This window comes from Mustela erminea, chromosome 9 (genome assembly GCF_009829155.1).
Source record: "Mustela erminea isolate mMusErm1 chromosome 9, mMusErm1.Pri, whole genome shotgun sequence".
Taxonomy (NCBI): Eukaryota; Metazoa; Chordata; class Mammalia; order Carnivora; family Mustelidae; genus Mustela; species Mustela erminea.
In genome coordinates, this window is record NC_045622.1 from 64,409,158 (window position 1) to 64,427,948 (window position 18,791).

The 18,791-nt window shown below is 39.5% G+C and overlaps 1 protein-coding gene across 7 annotated transcripts in view; it reads left to right on the forward strand.

The window, feature by feature from the left end:
• The window catches only part of ZNF143 (zinc finger protein 143), a 56,032-nt gene that overhangs the window by 18,979 nt on the left and 18,262 nt on the right, over positions 1–18,791 (forward strand). For all 7 annotated transcript variants that reach the window (XM_032356748.1, XM_032356747.1, XM_032356743.1 and 4 more), the window contains 4 exons: positions 7,747–7,866; positions 9,354–9,429; positions 10,145–10,270; positions 13,678–13,857. In XM_032356748.1, coding sequence (XP_032212639.1) covers positions 7,747–7,866; positions 9,354–9,429; positions 10,145–10,270; positions 13,678–13,857 — 502 coding nt within the window. The remainder of the gene's footprint in view (positions 1–7,746; positions 7,867–9,353; positions 9,430–10,144; positions 10,271–13,677; positions 13,858–18,791) is intronic.

Sequence of the window (18,791 nt, forward strand, 5' to 3'; positions counted from 1 at the left end):
GCCTTTTGTGCCTTCCCTTTACAGGTATCTGATATGGTAGCCACGTGGTGGCTGTTGAGCACTTGAAATGTGGCCACTCAGAATTAAGATGTGCTGTGAGTGTAAAATACATATAGGATTTTGAAAACTTATTATGAGAAAAAGAATGTAAAATATCTCAGTAATTTCTCATATTGATTATATGTTGAAATAATATTTTAGACATTGAGTTAAATAAAAAAATTACTAAAGTTAGTTTCACCTGTTTCTTTTTACATTTTAAATGTGGTTACTAGAATATATATATATATATATTTTTTTTTTTCTTTTTCCAGTTAGCCAACATATAATTAATTCATCATTAGTAGAACATATTTTTTTAGAATTAGAGTCCAGGCCCAGTGTGGAGCCCCAACACCAGGCCTAAATTCACAGTCCTGAGATCAAGACCTGAGCTGAGATCGAAAGTTGGAGCTTAACCAACTTAGCTGTGCCAGTGCCCCTAGAACATTTTTAACTATACACTTGGCTTGCACCCGTGACTTCTATTTCTCTTCATTAATGCTGGACCAGAAGTTCATGAATCCTCCATCCTTTCATACAATTTAGTACCATAGTTGACATTGAGCGTCCAGTACATAGTATTAAAAGGTCAAATATCGCAAAAGAACCACTGCAAATAAGCAGCACCTCCTCTTGGTACTCCTACTTCTGCTAGAATGCTTAAGAACTTTTAACTCCATGCCTGGCTGAACTTTAAATAAAAAGATCTGTAGCTAATACAGTAGATTTTTTTCTAAGTAGTCTTGTTTCACAGCTGTAGATTTTTTCTTTTCATTCTGATGCTTACAGTTTAGAACTCTTTCTTTCATCTATGACATAAATATACTAATTGTGCTGCTGAGTTGCTCTTGCATGAAACCAGATTTCATAAGACAAGAAATACCTAGAGGATCTAAAGCAGCTGTGCTCATGGGGTTGGGCAGAACTCTCCCCCTGCCCCCCCCCCCCCCACCAGAAGACAGTTAGCAATGTCTGGAGACAATTTTGGTTGTCACAGTTGGGGGAATATTACTGGCATGTAGTGGGTAGATGTCCTGCAAGGCATGGGACAGCCCCCACAACAAAGAATTATCCTGTTCAAAATATCAGTAGTGCCCAATTTTTGAAAACCATGGTCTAAAGTACTTGATTTAAGAATGCTCAAGTGTTCATTTGTGGGAACTATAAGGCTAATGGGGTAGGTATTTGGGGGAGACTCTGACTGCTATCATTGCCCTCATGCTGTACCACCCTTAGTTAAGTAGAAAACAACATGGTATTAAAGTAGCACACCTGTGTAATAAAAAGTCCATGTAGTTTCTATTCTGCCATATAATAGCTGTGTGACTGAGCAAATCATTTGACTTCTCTGGATCTGAGTTTTCTCATCTGGCAAATGAGAATAACTTGCCTTACCCATCTCATGAGGTTATGAAAACCAAATGAAATTTTCATTTGGTTGACATTTTAGGTAACACATGAGAACATTATTTTTAACTATGTAAGTATTATATGACATTGTTCATGCTTTACAACATGAATACTAAGAATACTAGAATACTAAGGCTTTTTTTCATGGTAGCCATTAGTTTATTTTAACTTCATTTGAAACTAATTATAAATATTGGAGATCAAAGTGTTTTGGCTTGGTACTTTTAATCAGATAGATATTAATCAGATAGATATTTAATCAGATCATATCTGGTTTAATCAGATATTACTTTTAATCTAATAGAAAGTACAGAAAGCCAATGAAGCCAGCTCAGGAAAAAAGAGATCTTGTAAGGCTACAGCAGAGCTTATAAGAAGCCAAGAGCATGAACTGATGGATAGCCAGACTTCACAGGAGCCAGAATTGCAAAGAAGTCAGGACTGGAGGTTGATCTCACTCCTTTTTCTTCCTCCTCCCCTCTTCCATGGCATCTCTGCTTTCTATGCAGACAGGTGTCCTGTTTTCATTGTATTTGCATATGGCTCATCACAGCCATTCTTTTTTAGGTTTACCACCCACAACTAACTCAACATTTTCCTTTATTTCTCAGGTCATATTCCAGGGAAGGAAAGTTGGACTTAGCTTGATTTTTAAGTTGAGCGGTGTAAGGCATAGGTTACTGGTCAGCCTTATATATAATATCTGTTCTGTTTATCAGGCTCCGTGGCTGGTGTGGCAGATCTCCCAGAACATGGGTTGGGTGATTCCCCCCAAACCTGCCTGTATATATAGGCAGTTTTAGTGTGGATCCTATTCTATGCATATTTTCTGTACTTTTATCTAGCTATGTGATCTTGAGTTAACAAACCTTGCTTTCCTAAGCCTTTTCTTTTCATCTCTAAAAGGAAGGTATTTGATCAGTGATTATGAATCAGGGGCAAACATGAGATTGAGTTACAGAACTTTTAAAAATAACCCCTGGGTCATGTGGCTCTGTCGGTTAAGCCTCCGTCTCTTGGTTTTGGCTCAGGTTATGATCTGAGGGTCATGGGATTGAGCCCTGAGTTGGGCTCCCCACTCAGTGGGGAGTCTGCTTCCCCTCCCTGTGCCCCAACCCTCCAACTCACACTTTCCCTCTTTTGTTAAAATAAATAAATAAATCTTAAAAAACAAACAAACAAAAAAAAACCCCATGACTAAAATCATTTTCCAGAGATTTGATCAGTAGGTCTGAGATAGAACCCAGGATTTTTTCAAAAAATACGTTTAGTAGGTTTTTTTTTTTTTAATTATTTCAAAGAAGTACATTGGCAAAAACCAAAATGACCAATTACCTTACTATGTAGGTAGCTACTGCATACTTTTTTTTTTTTTTTTAAAGATCAGCGTGTTTACTTTTAGAAAATCCATTTGTTGTCTTATCTTCCATTTCTCTCATCAGTGTTTTATAATTTTCAGAGTACAGGTCTTCATCTTCTTGGTTAAGTTTATTCCTAGGTATGTTATTCTTCTTGGTACAATGGGAATGTACCGGTTTTCTTAACTTCTCTTTTTGCTGTTTTATTATTAGAGTATAGAAATACAACTAATTTCTGTGTTTTAATTTTATATCCTGCTACTTTACTGAATTAATTTATTCTAATAGTTTTTTTGGTGGAATCTTCAGGGTTTTCTATATATAGTATCATGTCATCTGCAAGTAGTAACAGTTTAACTTCTTTCTTCCTAATATAGATGCCTTTTATTTCTTTGCTTGTCTGACTGCTGTGGCTGGACCACTTTCTTATACCATATACAAAAATAAACTCAAAATGGATTAAAGCCCTAAATGTGAGGGGCGCCTGGGTGGCTCAGTGGGTTAAGCCTCTGCCTTTGGCTCAGGTCATGATCTCAGAGTCCTGGGATCCAGCCCTGCATCAGGCTCTCTCTGCTCAGCAGGGAGCCTGCTTCCCTCTCTATCTCTGTCTGCCTCTCTGCCTACTTGTGATCTCTTTCCCTCTCTCTGTCAAATAAATAAATAAAATCTAAAAAAAAACCTAAATGTGAGACCTGAAACCATAAAACTCTTAAAGAAGAACAAAGGCAGTAATTTTTCTTGACATTGGCTATGGCAACATTTTTTGCAGCCAGATCTCCTAAGGCAAGGGAAGCAAAAGCAAAAATAAAGTATTGGGACTATGTTAATATAAAAAGCTTTTGCACAGTAAAGGAAACCATCAATAAAACAAAACAGCCTACTGAATGGGAGAAGATATTTGCAAATGATATATTCAATAAGGGGTTATTATCCAAGTTATATATTAAAAAAAACTTAAACAGTTCGGGCGCCTGGGTGGCTCAGTGGGTTAAGCCGCTGCCTTCAGCTCAGGTCATGATCTCAGGGTCCTGGAATCGAGTCCCGCATCAGGCTGTCTGCTCAGTGGGGAATCTCCTCTCCCTCTGCCTGCATCTTGGCTTACTTGTGATCTCTGTCAAATAAATAAATAAAATCTTTAAAAAAGAGAGAGAGAAAAAAAAACTTAAACAATTCAACACCAAAAAAACAAATAATTGGATTAAAATGGGCAGAGGACCTGAAAATACTAATTCAAAAAGATACATGCACTCCTATTTTTATTACAGCATTACATACAATAGTGAAGATATGGAAGCAGCCCAAGTGTCTATTGACTGATGAATAAAAGAAATTATGGTATATATAAAATGGAATATTTTTCAGCATAAAATGAAAAAAATGAAATCTTGCATTTGTGACAACTTAGATGGACCTAGAGGGTATGCCAGATGAAATAAGTAGGAGAAAGACAAATACCATATGGTCTCATTTATGTGTGGAATCTAAAAAAACAAGACAAATAAATTAAGAAAAAAGCAGAATCAGACCTCTAAATTCAGAGAATAAAGCGATAGCTGCCAGAAGAGAAGGGGTGTGGGGGGGATGGGCAAAATGGGTGAAGGGGAGAGGGAGATACAGGCTTCCAATTATGGAATGACTACATTGAGGGAATAAAAAGCGCAGCACAGGGAAACTAGTCAGTGTTGCATGATGACAGGCAGTAGCTATATTGTTGTAAGGGTGGCATGTCACATAGAGGCATTGAACCACTATGCTCTATACCCATAGCTAATACATCATTGTGTGTCAACTATACTCAAGTAAAAAAAATTAGATTAAAAAAAAACCTTATCTCATTGTACCCTTAAAAAAAATCCAAATGGGGAGCGCCTAGGTGGCTTAGTCAGTTGGGCGTCTGCCTTCCGCTCAGGTCATGATCCCAAGGTCCAGGGATTGAGCCCCTTGTCGGGCTCCCTGCTCGGCGGGGAGCCTGCTTCTCCCTCTCCCACTTCCCCTGCTTATGTTCCCTCTCTCACTGTATCTCTCTAAGTCAAAAAAAAAAAAAAAAAAAAAAAATCCAAGTGGTACAGAGAGATAAAAATAAAAAGTGAAGGACCGCTACCCAATAATAACCATAGTTAGAATGGCTATGAAGGATTTTTGTTTGTTTCTTTAAGTAGGCTCTACACCCAGTGTGGGACTCAAACTCATGACCCTGAGATCAAGACTCACATGCTCTACCGACTGAGTCAGCCAGGCACACCTTTGTTTTCTTAAATCTTCCTGGCAGTTCTTATGTGTCCCATGTTCCCTAAAGGTCCCTCTGTTGCCACACTTCTTCTTCGATTAATTCCTTTCTTGAAAGAGAACATACTTTTGAAAATTCTTCAGGTTGCTTGAATTTTATCCTTTCCCAAGCGTATAAATTATTGACATCCTAATATATACAGATTTACATAAGTCAGATAACAAAAGTCCTATTTTCCGTGTGTATCAGACCTTTACAGTAAATGAAATTTCAAGCACTGAGCTAGGCAGTAAAAGCACCAGTTTTCCACAGCCCTGTCAGCTCAGTCACTGCAGCCGCAGAAGCTCTGCCATTCAGTTACCTCTGAGCTGCTGCAGCCTGAAGCCCGGTGGCTCACTAGCGTGAACTCTGGAGCTCATCTGCTTCAAGTCCTACTTCTCAGGCTTTGACCTTGGGCAAGTGACATTACTTAACTACCCTGAGCCTCGTTTTTCTTATTTGTAAATCATAGGAAATAGTTAATTCATTGGATAGTCACGGAGGACCAGCAAGGCAGCACACAAGTGCACCCCCTCAGGGAAGGGCAGTGAACCTCTTTAGTATTGAAGTCACTTTGGAATTCAGTCTTGGGCTCCGCCCTTTATTTACCAGTGGGATTTGCACCTCCTCAGAACCCTGGAATGTTAAAGCTAGAAAGGAATTAGCATTATCTTCTCCTACCTATCAGAGTTTGAAAACCACCATTTTTCGGTGGGGGCTGGTCCTAGGGTTTCTTTGCCGTCCCTCCAGGACTAGCAGAGCTTTGAGCCACGCATACCTGCCTGGGCCAGCAGAGGCAGGAATGCTTTTATCTGTTTTACGCAGTAGAATGCTATGTAAGATCTCATCTAGCAAAGGAATTTAACTCTTTAAAGAAAGTTTAAAAAAGAAAAAAAATCACTGATTTAGGACAGTGTGTTCTTTATACAGACAAGCAAGCCCTACTGACTTGCAGAAGGTCACACAGTGAATTTATGGCAGAGCTGAGGTTCTCTCTTAATTCCCAGAACATACATTAAGCAAGGTAGTAATGAAGTCATTTTCTGTAGATGGTTTAGAAGCTGATTAGCATTTCACTGGTATTAGCTTCTCTATTGCCCTTGAGACATTTCCCTTACAGTAATACATCAGGCTTTTCTTTCGATAATACATCAGGCTTTTCTTTCGACAAAGACTATGTCTGTCCTATACTGAAATAACCAATACAGCCCTGCCTCTTCATTTAGCTTTTGAAATTTGGACTCTGTCCACTTCCATCCTTAAAATATCTGCAGAATCATCTATTGCTTTCTATTCCTTGGTCATTGTCCTAGGCTGGATTTCACCACTTCTCCCCTGCATATTCATGATTACCCAGACTTTAGTTTCCTTGCGTCTTTTATCTTTCACTGTTGCATGCCATTACCAGAGTTCTCTTTATAAAACACAGAACTGATCTCAGTCAGTCCCTTACTTTAAAAATGTTGGGGCCCCAGAAGAGCATGTGACTCTTGATCTTGGAGTTGTGAGTTCAAGCCCCACATTGGGTGTAGGACTTGTTTAAATAAATAAATAAACTTTAAAAAAAAAATGTTAATACCTGCCTTTGCATTCATTATCTAAGTTTACTCTTCAGAATGGCTTCTGGGGACACCTGGGTGGCTCAGTCTGTTGGGTGTCTGCCTTTGGCTCAAGCCATGATCCCACAGTCCTGTGATCAAGTCACACATTGGGCTTCTTGATCAGCAGGGAGCCTGCTTCTTCCTCTGCCTGCTGCTCTCCCTGCTTGTGCTCTCCCTCTCTGACAAAATAAATAAATAAAATCTTAAAAAAAAAAAAAAGAAGAAGAATGGCTTCTAAAGCTCTTCCCAAATGTGATCTTCAGCTTCCCCTTCTTTTTCATGTTACTCAACTGCCATATAGACCTAATCCTCTCATACTAAGTTTCTAGTTCTTCCAGGCACACTTCCATATTTTCGGTCATACTCTACTTCTGTCTGGACTGCTTGCCTCACTTCTCATTTTCAGCCTTTAAATTTCACTGTGAAACAAGGCACCCTAACCTACAGCTCTGTCACCCCAGGGCCCAAAGAGTAGAAAGTTGTTCTTCCATTTTTATGGTATCTTAATTTCTAAAATAGGTGGTCATCTTTAAAAACTTCTGAAATCAGGAAAATTGTTTGAAGTCTTATGGTGTTGAGTCCCAGAAAAATCTCCTGAATGTAAGTATAGACTAGGATCAGATGCACTGTACTGTCTCCTGCAGATGACGGTAACAGCAACATAAACCCCTCGTTTTTCAGTGCTTTGAAAGGCTCTTGAAGTTGAAAATGCTCTTTACGTTGTTTTTAGAACAGATGTCCTATATATATATATATATTCCTTGAGCCTGTCATGGAATACTTGCATACAATGGTGATGCTTCCTGGGTAGAATTCTCTAGAACGGGAATAGATCTGTGAGCTCTAGCTCTGCCCCCTCGTGGAGCTCATCTTTTGACTTCTTCCCCAGCTGCTGACTTTAGCTCTGGAACAGAAATAATCTAACTGGTTCAACATGACAGAATCTTTATAAAATAATAATCTGAATCTGGAAACCCACATTACAGTTTTTTATCTTTTTTATTCTGCACATAGTAATTTCATCTACCTTATTTCTGTATGAATAAACCGTACTTTTTGTTTCATCTAGATTGTCTTACAAGGACATGCGACAAGAGTAACTGCTAAATCCCAGCAGAGTGGAGAGAAGGCATTTCGCTGTGAATATGATGGATGTGGGAAATTGTATACAACAGCTCATCACCTTAAGGTATGTTTAAAGGAAATGCTCTATCTGGGTAGGACAATAATGAGGACATTAAATGCCAACACCATATGTTGATAGCATTAAAAGCCGTTATTTTCCCTCACTTACCAGGATAAAGACACATGCTCACACTCGAACAGGCCATGCAAAACCCTATGCAGATTTTAGAAACTGTCAACTCTCCAAGAGCTTGAGCTGTTCCTTTCTGTCTCCCTAATGTCTGTCGTTCTACCTGGCACATGGTAGATACTCTGTGTATTTGAATATATTTTTGTCAGATGTGAAATTTATGTAAGTTTAGGAGAGCTGGTGGTGTAATTCTGTTATCAGTGATTTGCTGAAATCTAGCAGAAGTTGCTGTTCATGTGCCCTGTCTTTCAAATATATGGGGCACATGGGCTACACACAACATACCACGACTCAGTAGCTAACACTCACTGAATAACTTACAATGTGTCGGGAGGCGGTCACTTAGCCTGTTTAGAATAGCAGTCCCCATTACTCATTGGTGTGTAACCTTGACATGTTGTTACTTGGTGTCTTAGGGCCTCATTTCCTTATGGTAAAAGCATCTCCCTCACAGAGCGGTTATGAGAAATAAATAGGTAGATTTTATATACGTAAAATAGCGAAAAGAATGGCGTGGTAGAGATTCAGTAAATGTTGGCCACTGTCGTGATTGTTCATTTGCCACAGCAGCCCTCTACAGTAGATACGGTTATGTCTTGGCTTTACAGAGAGGAGTTGAGGCTTAGAGAAGGCACCTGCCATGGCCATCCCACTAGTCCACGGTGAAGCCTTGCCTTGGGGCAGGGCCCCTCTCGCAGCAGCCTCCACGCTCTTAACCTTAGGTTGTGTAGCTTCCCTGTGGTCTGCTCCTAGCACTCACCATGTCTGTGTTCTATACGGACACCTCTGACCACCTCCAGTACTTCTGTTCTGTAATTAAAATAAGTACTTCTTAACATACAGGATTTAGGTTTGTATCGAGAATTGGTGGGCTATAATTTTTGAGAAAAGCTGTCTTTTGTTTTTAAAAAAAAAAGCACATACATATAACAGACTGAAGTTCAGCCTCAAACAACACAGGTTTGAACTGTGCAGTCCTCTTACATGTGAATTTTTTCAAATACGGTATAGTACTGTAAATGCATTTTAATAACATTTTCTTTTCTGTGGCTTCCTGTTTGGGAAGAATATAGTATGGGAAATAATGTGATAACATGATAAACTTTCATTATGCTTTATGCTCTTGGTAACGGTTCTGTTCATCAGTAGGCTATTAGTAGTTTACATTTTGGGGGGGTCAGGAAGTTATACACAGATTTTCGACTGCATAGAGGCGGGAGTCAGCACTCCTAACCCCTGTGTGGTTCAAAGGTCAACTGTAATTCAACGTGGGGGGGGGGGGAATAAATAGGTCTCTCTTGGGACCATCTACCTGAGGGATGCCTGAAGAAAATAGACTCATGCCTGCATTTTAATGACAGGTCCATGAGCGATCACACACGGGAGACCGGCCTTATCAGTGTGAGCATCTAGGCTGTGGGAAGGCATTTGCAACAGGTAAAAACATTAATTTTCTTCATTTCATAGTTCCACTTAGGGGGCAAGCAGGGACTGGCCAGGGGCAGGGACTGGCCAGGAGCAGGAATTGACCGCTTGCCTTTGTCTGAATTAGTAGATGCTCAATAACCAGGGTTTCGGTCTCTCCTTTAACTTTCTCCTGTCCTGCTTGCTCTATTCTCTCTCTTTCTCTTTCTGCTTCCATTTTTCTCCTCAGGCCTACCTCTGCCTACGGTGGTGTTTCACTCCATACTCTGCTTTCTTTTAGCAGAAAAATAAAGGCCAAGCATTAGAAGCAGACACAGAATTTAACATTAGGACAGACCTGAGGGAACCATGGGCAACAGGGACTTAGCAGGGGTTGGGGCCTGCCTGGGGAGACATCCAGCAGGGCCAGCACTGGGACCAGGCCTCCTGACTTCCACCCTATTCCTCATTTAATCTCAATACCACCTCAAGCTTTTGGGGTAGGAATTGTGAACATCTAATAAGATTTGGCACTTTAAAAAAAGAAACACATACAACCTCTTCTAGACAGAGTTGAAACTATGGAATTTCCAGCATGATGACCCTTAGCTGTCATATTCTTGTCGATTGTTGATAGCTGCTCTGTTGTGTTTGCCAGTATTATATCATATTTTTCAATTGTTTAATCTCAGTTGGCATGCTTAGAGGGATCTCAAATAATGAAATTTCTTTTATATTTTTCTTAAAGGTTATGGATTAAAAAGTCATGTCAGAACTCATACAGGAGAAAAGCCATATCGGTGTTCAGAAGATAATTGTACTAAGTCTTTCAAAACTTCAGGAGATCTACAGAAACATATCAGAACTCATACAGGTACTGGTATGAAGAAATACCATATGTAGGCCGGGATTTGACTGATTGATTTAAGGCCAGGAATTTTTTTTTTTTTTTAATTTTATTCATGTATGTGAGAGAGAGAGAGAACATGTGTGCCCATGAGCTGCGGGGAGGGTCAGAGGGAGAGAATGAGGGACAAGCAAACTAAGCAGACTCCCCTCTGAGTGCAGAGCCCGATGTGGGGCTTAATCCCAGGACTCCAAGATCAGGACCCAAACTGAAGTCAGAAGCTTAACTGACTGAGCCACCCAGGTACCCTTAGGCCAGGGATTCTTAAGAAAAAATTTTTTTAAAGATATTATTTATTTATTTGATAAAGAGACAGCAAGAGAGGGAACATAAGCGGGAGGAGTGGGAGAGGGACAAGCAGACCTCCTGCCGAGCAGGGAGCTGGATGCCGGGGGCCCATTCCAGGACTCTGGGATCATGACCCCAGCCGAAGGCAGGCACTCAACCGACTGAGCCACCCAGGCGCCCCGAGGCCAGGAATTCTTAATCTCCTGGGAGGGGACTTGGGGAAGGAGTCTCTGGAAATTTCAGAGTTAGCTTCAAGGGTTTCTCTTAAACTCCTTGCTGTTTGTATCTTTCCAGGATGAAGGCCCATAATTTTGTTAGATTCTCAAAGGGGTCCATGTCCCAAAAAGGATGAACAACATAGATACACTTTGTAGGTATTATAGTCATAGTCAATAGACTATAGTCATAGATACAGTTTGTAGGTATTATCTGAGCAATAGGCTTATTTACCGAGGATTGCTCATCTACTTAGTAGCCCAGCTCAGACTAGAACCTAAGGCACCCAGTTCCTTCTCAATTCAGCATTGCTTCTCCTGTGTTAAGTTGCTGCTAAAGAAAATGAACTCCTAACAGCCCTACAGAAAGAAAGGCTTATTACTTCCTTGTGATCATCTCTCACCTCCTTTAATTTCCTCCTCTCCTTTTCCTAAAGGGTACTTTGTTTTTATCTCCCCTCCCCTCTCTTTCTTGTTCTTAATTATTTGTGGAATTGGAATACCGATTATAAAGGTAATTATTTGCTTTGGATGAGAGCTGGAGGAATCTCAGAAACTGTTGATAAGAGATGCTGTTAGAAACTATTGATTAAGCTTATTTATAGCTTAATAATTTAGTTTAAAATTTTATCACATAGTCTGATAACTTTGTCCCCAGATACTTCTAAGTATTCTAAAATAGTTCAGCAAATTTCCATTGAGGACTTGCTAGTCATTAAAATTTAGCTTATAATTCATATATGATCCCAGATACGCTTTGCTTTACAGTGTTCAGGAACAAAGCTATAGATCTCTGCTTCTGTTTTATTCGTGTAATTATTTTTTTATTCATTGTTATCAGATGCAAGTGTTTCCAAATTCCTGCAAATTCTATTTGGATTTGCTGTATAATGCCAACCTGTTATTTAAAAGTTACATAAAAACATAATCTAGTTCCATTAATATTTGGTCAAAACATTGGGATTGTGATTCCTTTGATAGTACTCACTTAGCAAACCATATAGTCATGCATCAGTTTTTAAATTGTGAGTATTTTCATTGGTAAGATGTTGGATTGAGTAAGCGGGCTTCAGGGATGTCTATTACAAACACAAATGATTTCAGCAAAAACAAAGCAAGGTGCTACAGGTCAGAGGAGTAGTGTATATAACACCATGGGAATTGCTGGAATGCTAGATTCCTTATCACAGCATGTCAGAGCTGGGAAAATGTTAAGGTCATCTAGAGCCAGAGAGAAGGAACTTACCCAAGACAGACTCTTTTCCTTAGGTTAACATATTGAGAGGGGAAAAAAAACTTTCTCTAAAGAAAGGATCAGAGGTTCCTGCTCCTTTTTAAATGATTTCATACTTGAGGTACAAATATTTTGGAATGATTTTTACCAGCAGGTAAATCATAATTTCACTTGGCCAAAATAAAATAACCAACTTTTATATATAGGTAAATATTTGTTTATCTATACACACACAGATTATTTTTTTTAACCACAAAAGTTGTTTGCTAATTTGAGCTTATTCTAAATAGGGCACATGGGAATCAAAACCAAAGACTGCTTCCTGCCTAGCAGTTTAAAGGCCCTTTAAGTTCTGAGATTGTATAAAGCAAGTATGAAGAAAAGGAATGTAATTGGCAGAATAGACTTTTTCATAAGCTTAGATTATGAGCATAATAATATATTCAGCAAGTATATTGATATGTATTATATGCTAGACACTACTAGATTTTTAGAAAAACAAAAATTTTTTCAAAATATTATAAATTGAGTTAGGATATAAGCTTTTGGGGGATTCTAGGGTTCAGATAGTTTTTTCTAGTTAATTGATTTTTTAATTTATTTTTATTTTTTATTGTTCAAATATTATTCTTACTCTTTAAAAAAATTTTTTTTTTAATAATTTTATTTATTTATTTGTCAGAGAAAGAGCAAGAGAGAGAAAGAGCAAGAGCGCTCATGCAAGCAGGGAGAGCAGCATGCAGAGGGAGAGGGAGAAGCAGGATCCCCGCTGAGCAAGGAGCCCAATGTGGGGCTTGATTCCAGGACCTTCGGATCATGACCTGAGCCAAAGGCAGACGCTTAACCAACTGAGCCCCGCAGGTTTCCCTATAATTCTTATTCTTGACTCTATTTTTCTTTTGTATTTCTTTCTGATTTTTTCTCTCTACTTTTCTTAGCTCATTTTCTTAATATGCCCATCTGGATGACTCCATCTTGGAAAGTCATGCAATCAGTGACAAGTTTTGAACAATATTCAGATTTCCTATAGAAATTTAAATTTGGGGGCACCTGGGTGGCTCAGTGGGTTAAGTCTCTGCCTTCAGCTCAGGTCATGATCTCAGGGACCTGGGATCGAGCCCCACATCGGGCTCTCTGCTCAGCAAGGAGCCTGCTTCCTCCTCCCTCTCTGCCTGCCTCTCTGCCTACTTGTGATCTTTCTCTCTGTCAAATAAGTAAAATCTTTAAAAAAAAAAAAAAATTTAATTTGGAGTTGAAGATACTATTTTACAGGGAAAAAAAGGAAAAAACCCTGAAAGGGAAGCCCTGTACCGGAAGACTAGAGTCTTGAGTATAATCCTAGGCAGAATTGAAGGATAACACATTTTAATTTTTGGAGTGCCTGGGTGGCTCAGTTGGTTAAGCATCTGCCTTCAGTTCAGGTCGTGATCCCAGAGTCCTGGGACCGAGACCCACATCAAGCTCTCTGCTCAGTGGGGCGTCTGTTTCTCCCTCTCCCTCTACCTCTACCCCTGCTTATACTCTCTCTCTCATTCTCTCTCTCTCAAATAAATAAAAGCTTTAAAAAAAAAAAAAAAGACATTTCAATTTTCTATGTATTTTTGCACCATGTAATTTATTCTTTTTTGTGTTTTCAGGTGAAAGGCCTTTTAAATGTCCTTTTGAAGGCTGCGGTCGGTCTTTTACAACATCAAATATCAGAAAAGTGCACATTAGGACACATACAGGAGAAAGACCATATTACTGCACAGAACCAGGATGTGGGAGGGCATTTGCCAGTGCAACCAATTATAAAAATCACGTGAGAATACACACAGGTAACTGTCTCCAATTTTTTTTGTCTCTGTCTTTCTTCCATAAACCATTTTCCAGTCATTCCTTCCCTCCTAACACTTGGCGTGGTGGAGGGGGATTAAGCAACTTCAAAAAAACCTTCCCATTAGCTTTTATACACTGATTTATTTAACAGACACTGAACATCTGTTGTGTGTTCCCCTGCCGAGCATCAGAGATACAGAGACAGATACAACATGGTCAAGGGAAATTAAACTGGGGAGAGATGATAGACTTCTAATTGCTATGGAGTGCAGAGTGTCTCCCATTCCTTGAACAAGATGTTTTGGGAGTAGAGAGGGGAGCAGCCATCTCTGTGGGAAGGGAGAAGCGTTCAGGGAAGGCTTTTATTATTTTATTTATTTATTTAAAGATTTTATTTATTTATTTTACAGACAGAGATCACAAGGAGGCAGAGAGGCAGGCAGAGAGAGAGGAAGGGAAGCGAGCCCAAGGACTCGATCCCAGGACCCTGGGATCATGACCTGAGCTGAAGGCAGAGGCTTTAACCCACTGAGCCACCCAGGCACCCCGGAAATTGACTTTTAGACGGAGTCCTAAAATTTGCTAGGTAGAAGGAAGGGGGACCATGATTCCTGACAGGGGAAATGTCACAGTTAAAGGCACAAAGTACAAAAAACATGATTTATTTGGAGATTATGGCAGGCCTAGAGCACACATAGGAGACAAGCATGAAGTGAGGTTGGAGGGGCAGGCAGGGGCCTTGTGTATGTGCTGTCATGGTGAGGGTGTTTCTTAAACTGGCCTTTGTGGTGTTTATGGGGCAGAGGGGGAGGGGCAGTCTGTGGCTATATTCTTCTTTAAAAAACAGCTTTATATAGTTCACATAATGTATAATCACTTAAAAATCTGATTCATTGTGTGCCAACTCTACTTCAGTAAAAATGAATAAATTCATTAACTAAAGTATATAATTCACTGTTATTTAGCATAGTCACAGGGTTGTACCATCAGCACAACCCAATTTTAGAGCATTTTCATTCCACCTAAAAGAAACTCCATACTTAGTGGTCTCCTCCCACCGCCACCCACTAGCTGTAAGCAGTCTTCGTTCTGTCCTTATGGATTTGCCCATTCTGGACATTTTAGCCACATGGTATCCTATAACCTAGGGGGTTTTGCATTTGACTTCTTTCACTTAGCATGGGGTTTTGAGGCTCAGCCATGTCACAGCATGTATCTGTAGTTCTTTCCTGTTAATTACTGAATATTATTCCATTATATGAATGTGTCACATTTTATTTCTCCATTGACCAGTGGCTTTCACTTTGGCTGTTATGAATAATGCTGCTCTGGGCATTCATGTACAAGTTTTTGCATGGAATTCTATTTTCATTTCTCTTGGATGTATACTTAGGACTGGAATTGCTGGTTTACATGGCAACTCTGTATTTAACATTTTGAGGAACTTCCAAACTGCTTTTTCTCTAGTGACATGTGAGGTTTCCAGTGCTCCACAATGCAGCTATCAATTATTATCTTTTTGCTTGTAGCCATCCTAGCAGGTGTGAAATGGCATCTATCTCATTGTGCTTTTGATTTGCATTTTCCTGTATCCGAAAGATGTTGAGCATCTTTTTCTGTGCTTATTAACCATATGCAGGTCTTTGGGGAACTGTCTACTCAGATCCTTTGCCCATTTTTCAAATTTGGTTCTTTTAATTGTTGAGTTGTAAAAATACTTTATTATATTCTGGATACAAGTCCCTTATCAGATACATGATTTACAGATATTTTCTCCCATTTTGTGGGTTTTCTCTTCACTTTCTTGATGGTACCATTTGCAGTACAAAGGTTTTTAATTTTGATGCCGCACTTTGCAAATGTATTTTTAGTGGTTGCAAAGGGAAAGGCAAAAGGGAGGCTAAGGCAGAATGTACATTAGTTTTTCAAGAAGTTGTTTAATACATTGTCTTGATTACTGGTATTAAGAGTAACTTTGGGGATGCCTGGGTGGCTCAGTTGGTTGAGCAGCTGCCTTCGGTTCAGGTCATGATCCCAGCATCCTGAGATCGAGTCCCACATCGGGCTCCTTGCTCAGCAGGGAGCCTGCTTCTCCCTCTGCCTCTGCCTGCCACTCTGTCTGCCTGTGCTCACTCTCTCTGACAAATAAATAAGTAAAAAAATAAATGGGGGGGAAAAAAGAGTAACTTTGCATTAATTTAAAATTAAAAGACATTTTTACAGAAGTTGCAGTGTTTCTCTGGCTGTATTCCCCGGATCCCTGAGTATCTCTGGAAATCTTTTCAGGGATCCACAACAATCCCTTCCCTTTGAAGAGAATACATTAACAAATTTGAATATCACCATGGGCAGAGAGGAAACCTTAAGAGGATTTAAAGAAGGTTTGCCTTTTTTTTAAAGATTTTATTTATATTTGAGAGAGAGAGAGCACACAGGAGGAAAAGGAGAAGCAGGCTCCCTCCTAAGCAGGAAGCCTGATGCAGGACTCAGTCCCAGGACCATGGGATCATGACCTGAGCCGAAGGCAGATGCTTAACAGATTGAGCCACCAGACACCCAAACATTTGCTTTTTCTTAGGAAAAAAATCACTCAGTCCATATTATTGAGAGATTTTTTTTTTAATTTTATCTATTTATTTGACAGAGATCACAGGTAGGCAGAGAGACAGAGAGAGAGGGGAGCAGGCTCCCTGCTGAGCAGAGAGCCTGATGTGGGGCTTGATCCCTGGACTCCAGGATCATGACTTGAGTCAAATGCAGAGGCTTAACCCACTGAGCCACCCAGACACCCCTACAGAGAGATGTTAAAGGGAAATGAGACCAATGGCAAGTAAACTGAGGGCTATTAGAATATTCAAAGTGAGTATGAGATGGGGAAAGATACAGATGAAAAGACATTGAAGAGGTATCGGCACAGGACTTGGTTAGTCACGAGGTATAAAGAAGAACCTATCAATCTGGGTTGTGGGAATCATAAAATGGGGGAGAGCAGGTTAGAAAGGGAAGATAACATTGTCAGTTTGGAATCTACCGTCTCTGGGTCTCTCTCCCCACTTGAACTCTAACCATCTGTATGTTTGCTGTAAGGATTTTCAAAATTTTTACCCAAAATTTATGATCCAAACTGAAAGCCCACTGTAATGAATCTACTTGTGATACATTTTTCTGTGAAAGAAAAATATTTTAAGTGAGTCTATTGTGAAAACATAGGACATACTGAAGTCATATTTCTGTACGGTCATGTCTTGTGCTTACATTGTGTAGTATGCGTTATTGCCATCGTGTTCCCTCCATTATTACACTGTTCTCTAAAAAAATGGAAAAGAAAACCATAGATTAGAAGGAAAAATTATATTTTCCTACTATAATGTGTTTTTCTTTTATATCTTTAAGATACTTGATTTTTAGATTATAGTATGTTTGTGTTATAAAAGGAAAACAGAATTCCTGTCTGATTCTGTACTGGATCATTGTGTATTACAAATCATCATATACCTACTACTGAGTTCCCTGAATGTTAAATAATTAGATAACTGGTGTTTGAAGTGCTTCATATTAGGTAGATGTTCTTGGTGGATTATAACACAGGTGCTTAAGAGCCTTTGTATGATATTTGGGGAAATTGGCTGTTTTGGTTTTTCTTTTTTTAATTTTTAAAATATTTTATTTATTTCTCAAAGAAAGAATCCACAAAACAGGGGAGATGGGCCTAGGGAGAGGGAGAAGCAGACTCCCTGATGAGCAGGGACCCTCGGATCATGACCTGAGCCGAAGGCAGATGCTTAACCAACTGAGCCACCCAACTGCCCATTGGCTGGAATTTTTAGATGGTCTGGGAAAACATTATTTTTCCCATTTAAAGCAAGTGGAATATAGATGCATTACCTAAGAGTTTACTGTTCCACATGTTTAATGGGCAAATTAGATTCCAGTAAGAGGGATGCCTACATTAAGTTTAGAGCTTTGGAACATTTAAATAAAGTCGTGCTCTTGAATGTAACCGTACATTGGATTCACTTTTCTAAAAATAGATTATTCCCCATATTCTGTCTGCACAAGTCTGACATAATTTTATGGAATGAAACCCAGGCATCGGTATATATTTAGAAAGCTCCAGGGGTGTGTGTGTGTGTGTGTGTGTGTGTGTGTGTGTGTGTTTAAAAATACATAAAGAAATTACCACCCACCTGGTCTTTTATGTGATTGAGAAGCAGTGAAGTAGAGAGATACAGTACATAGCTATAATTTTTGGTCTGACCCAGAGGATGTCTGGAGTGGAAGAAAAGATTAGCTAATGATATCAGGTAGATAATACAGTAAATTCCCACATTATGCTATAAGTGGAGTGCAAATATTCAGCTATGTAAAATGTAACCCATTCTTTCAGGTTTGGTTAAAGGATCCAGTTAAGGCTGCGCAGATAGCCAGTAGAGAGCGCCAAAGCCCAATTCAAATCCACTTCTGTCTTGACTGTGGTTTGGTGCCACCTAGGGGCGGTTTCTGCTCCAGCCTGAATATCAGTGGAGCAGCTTTTCTGTTTGGAATTGCCTGCCATTTCCCTTCCTGGCCTTGACCTTACCAGGTCTGTCCCACAGACGGTTACCAAGATAAGAACATTAACCTACCCGGCTTTGGGAACATAGACTGGGCAGAGGAAGGAAGCAATTTCCAATTACTTTATGCTCAGACTTATGTTACAGATGACATCAGGGTGAGATTTTACTGTTTGTGGGTGGTTCTACTGTGTTTAGAACCATGCAAGAAAATGTGATTACGCAAGGAATGGTACAAATGAGAATGAAATAAGACATGCGCGTGTATACACACGTGCATGTGCACATTTTAGAAATTATATGGGTATGTCCTTTTAGATTTCTAAGTGTCTAGACCATATCTAGTAGACTTTTTAGGCAATCATTTTTTATTGTCCTTA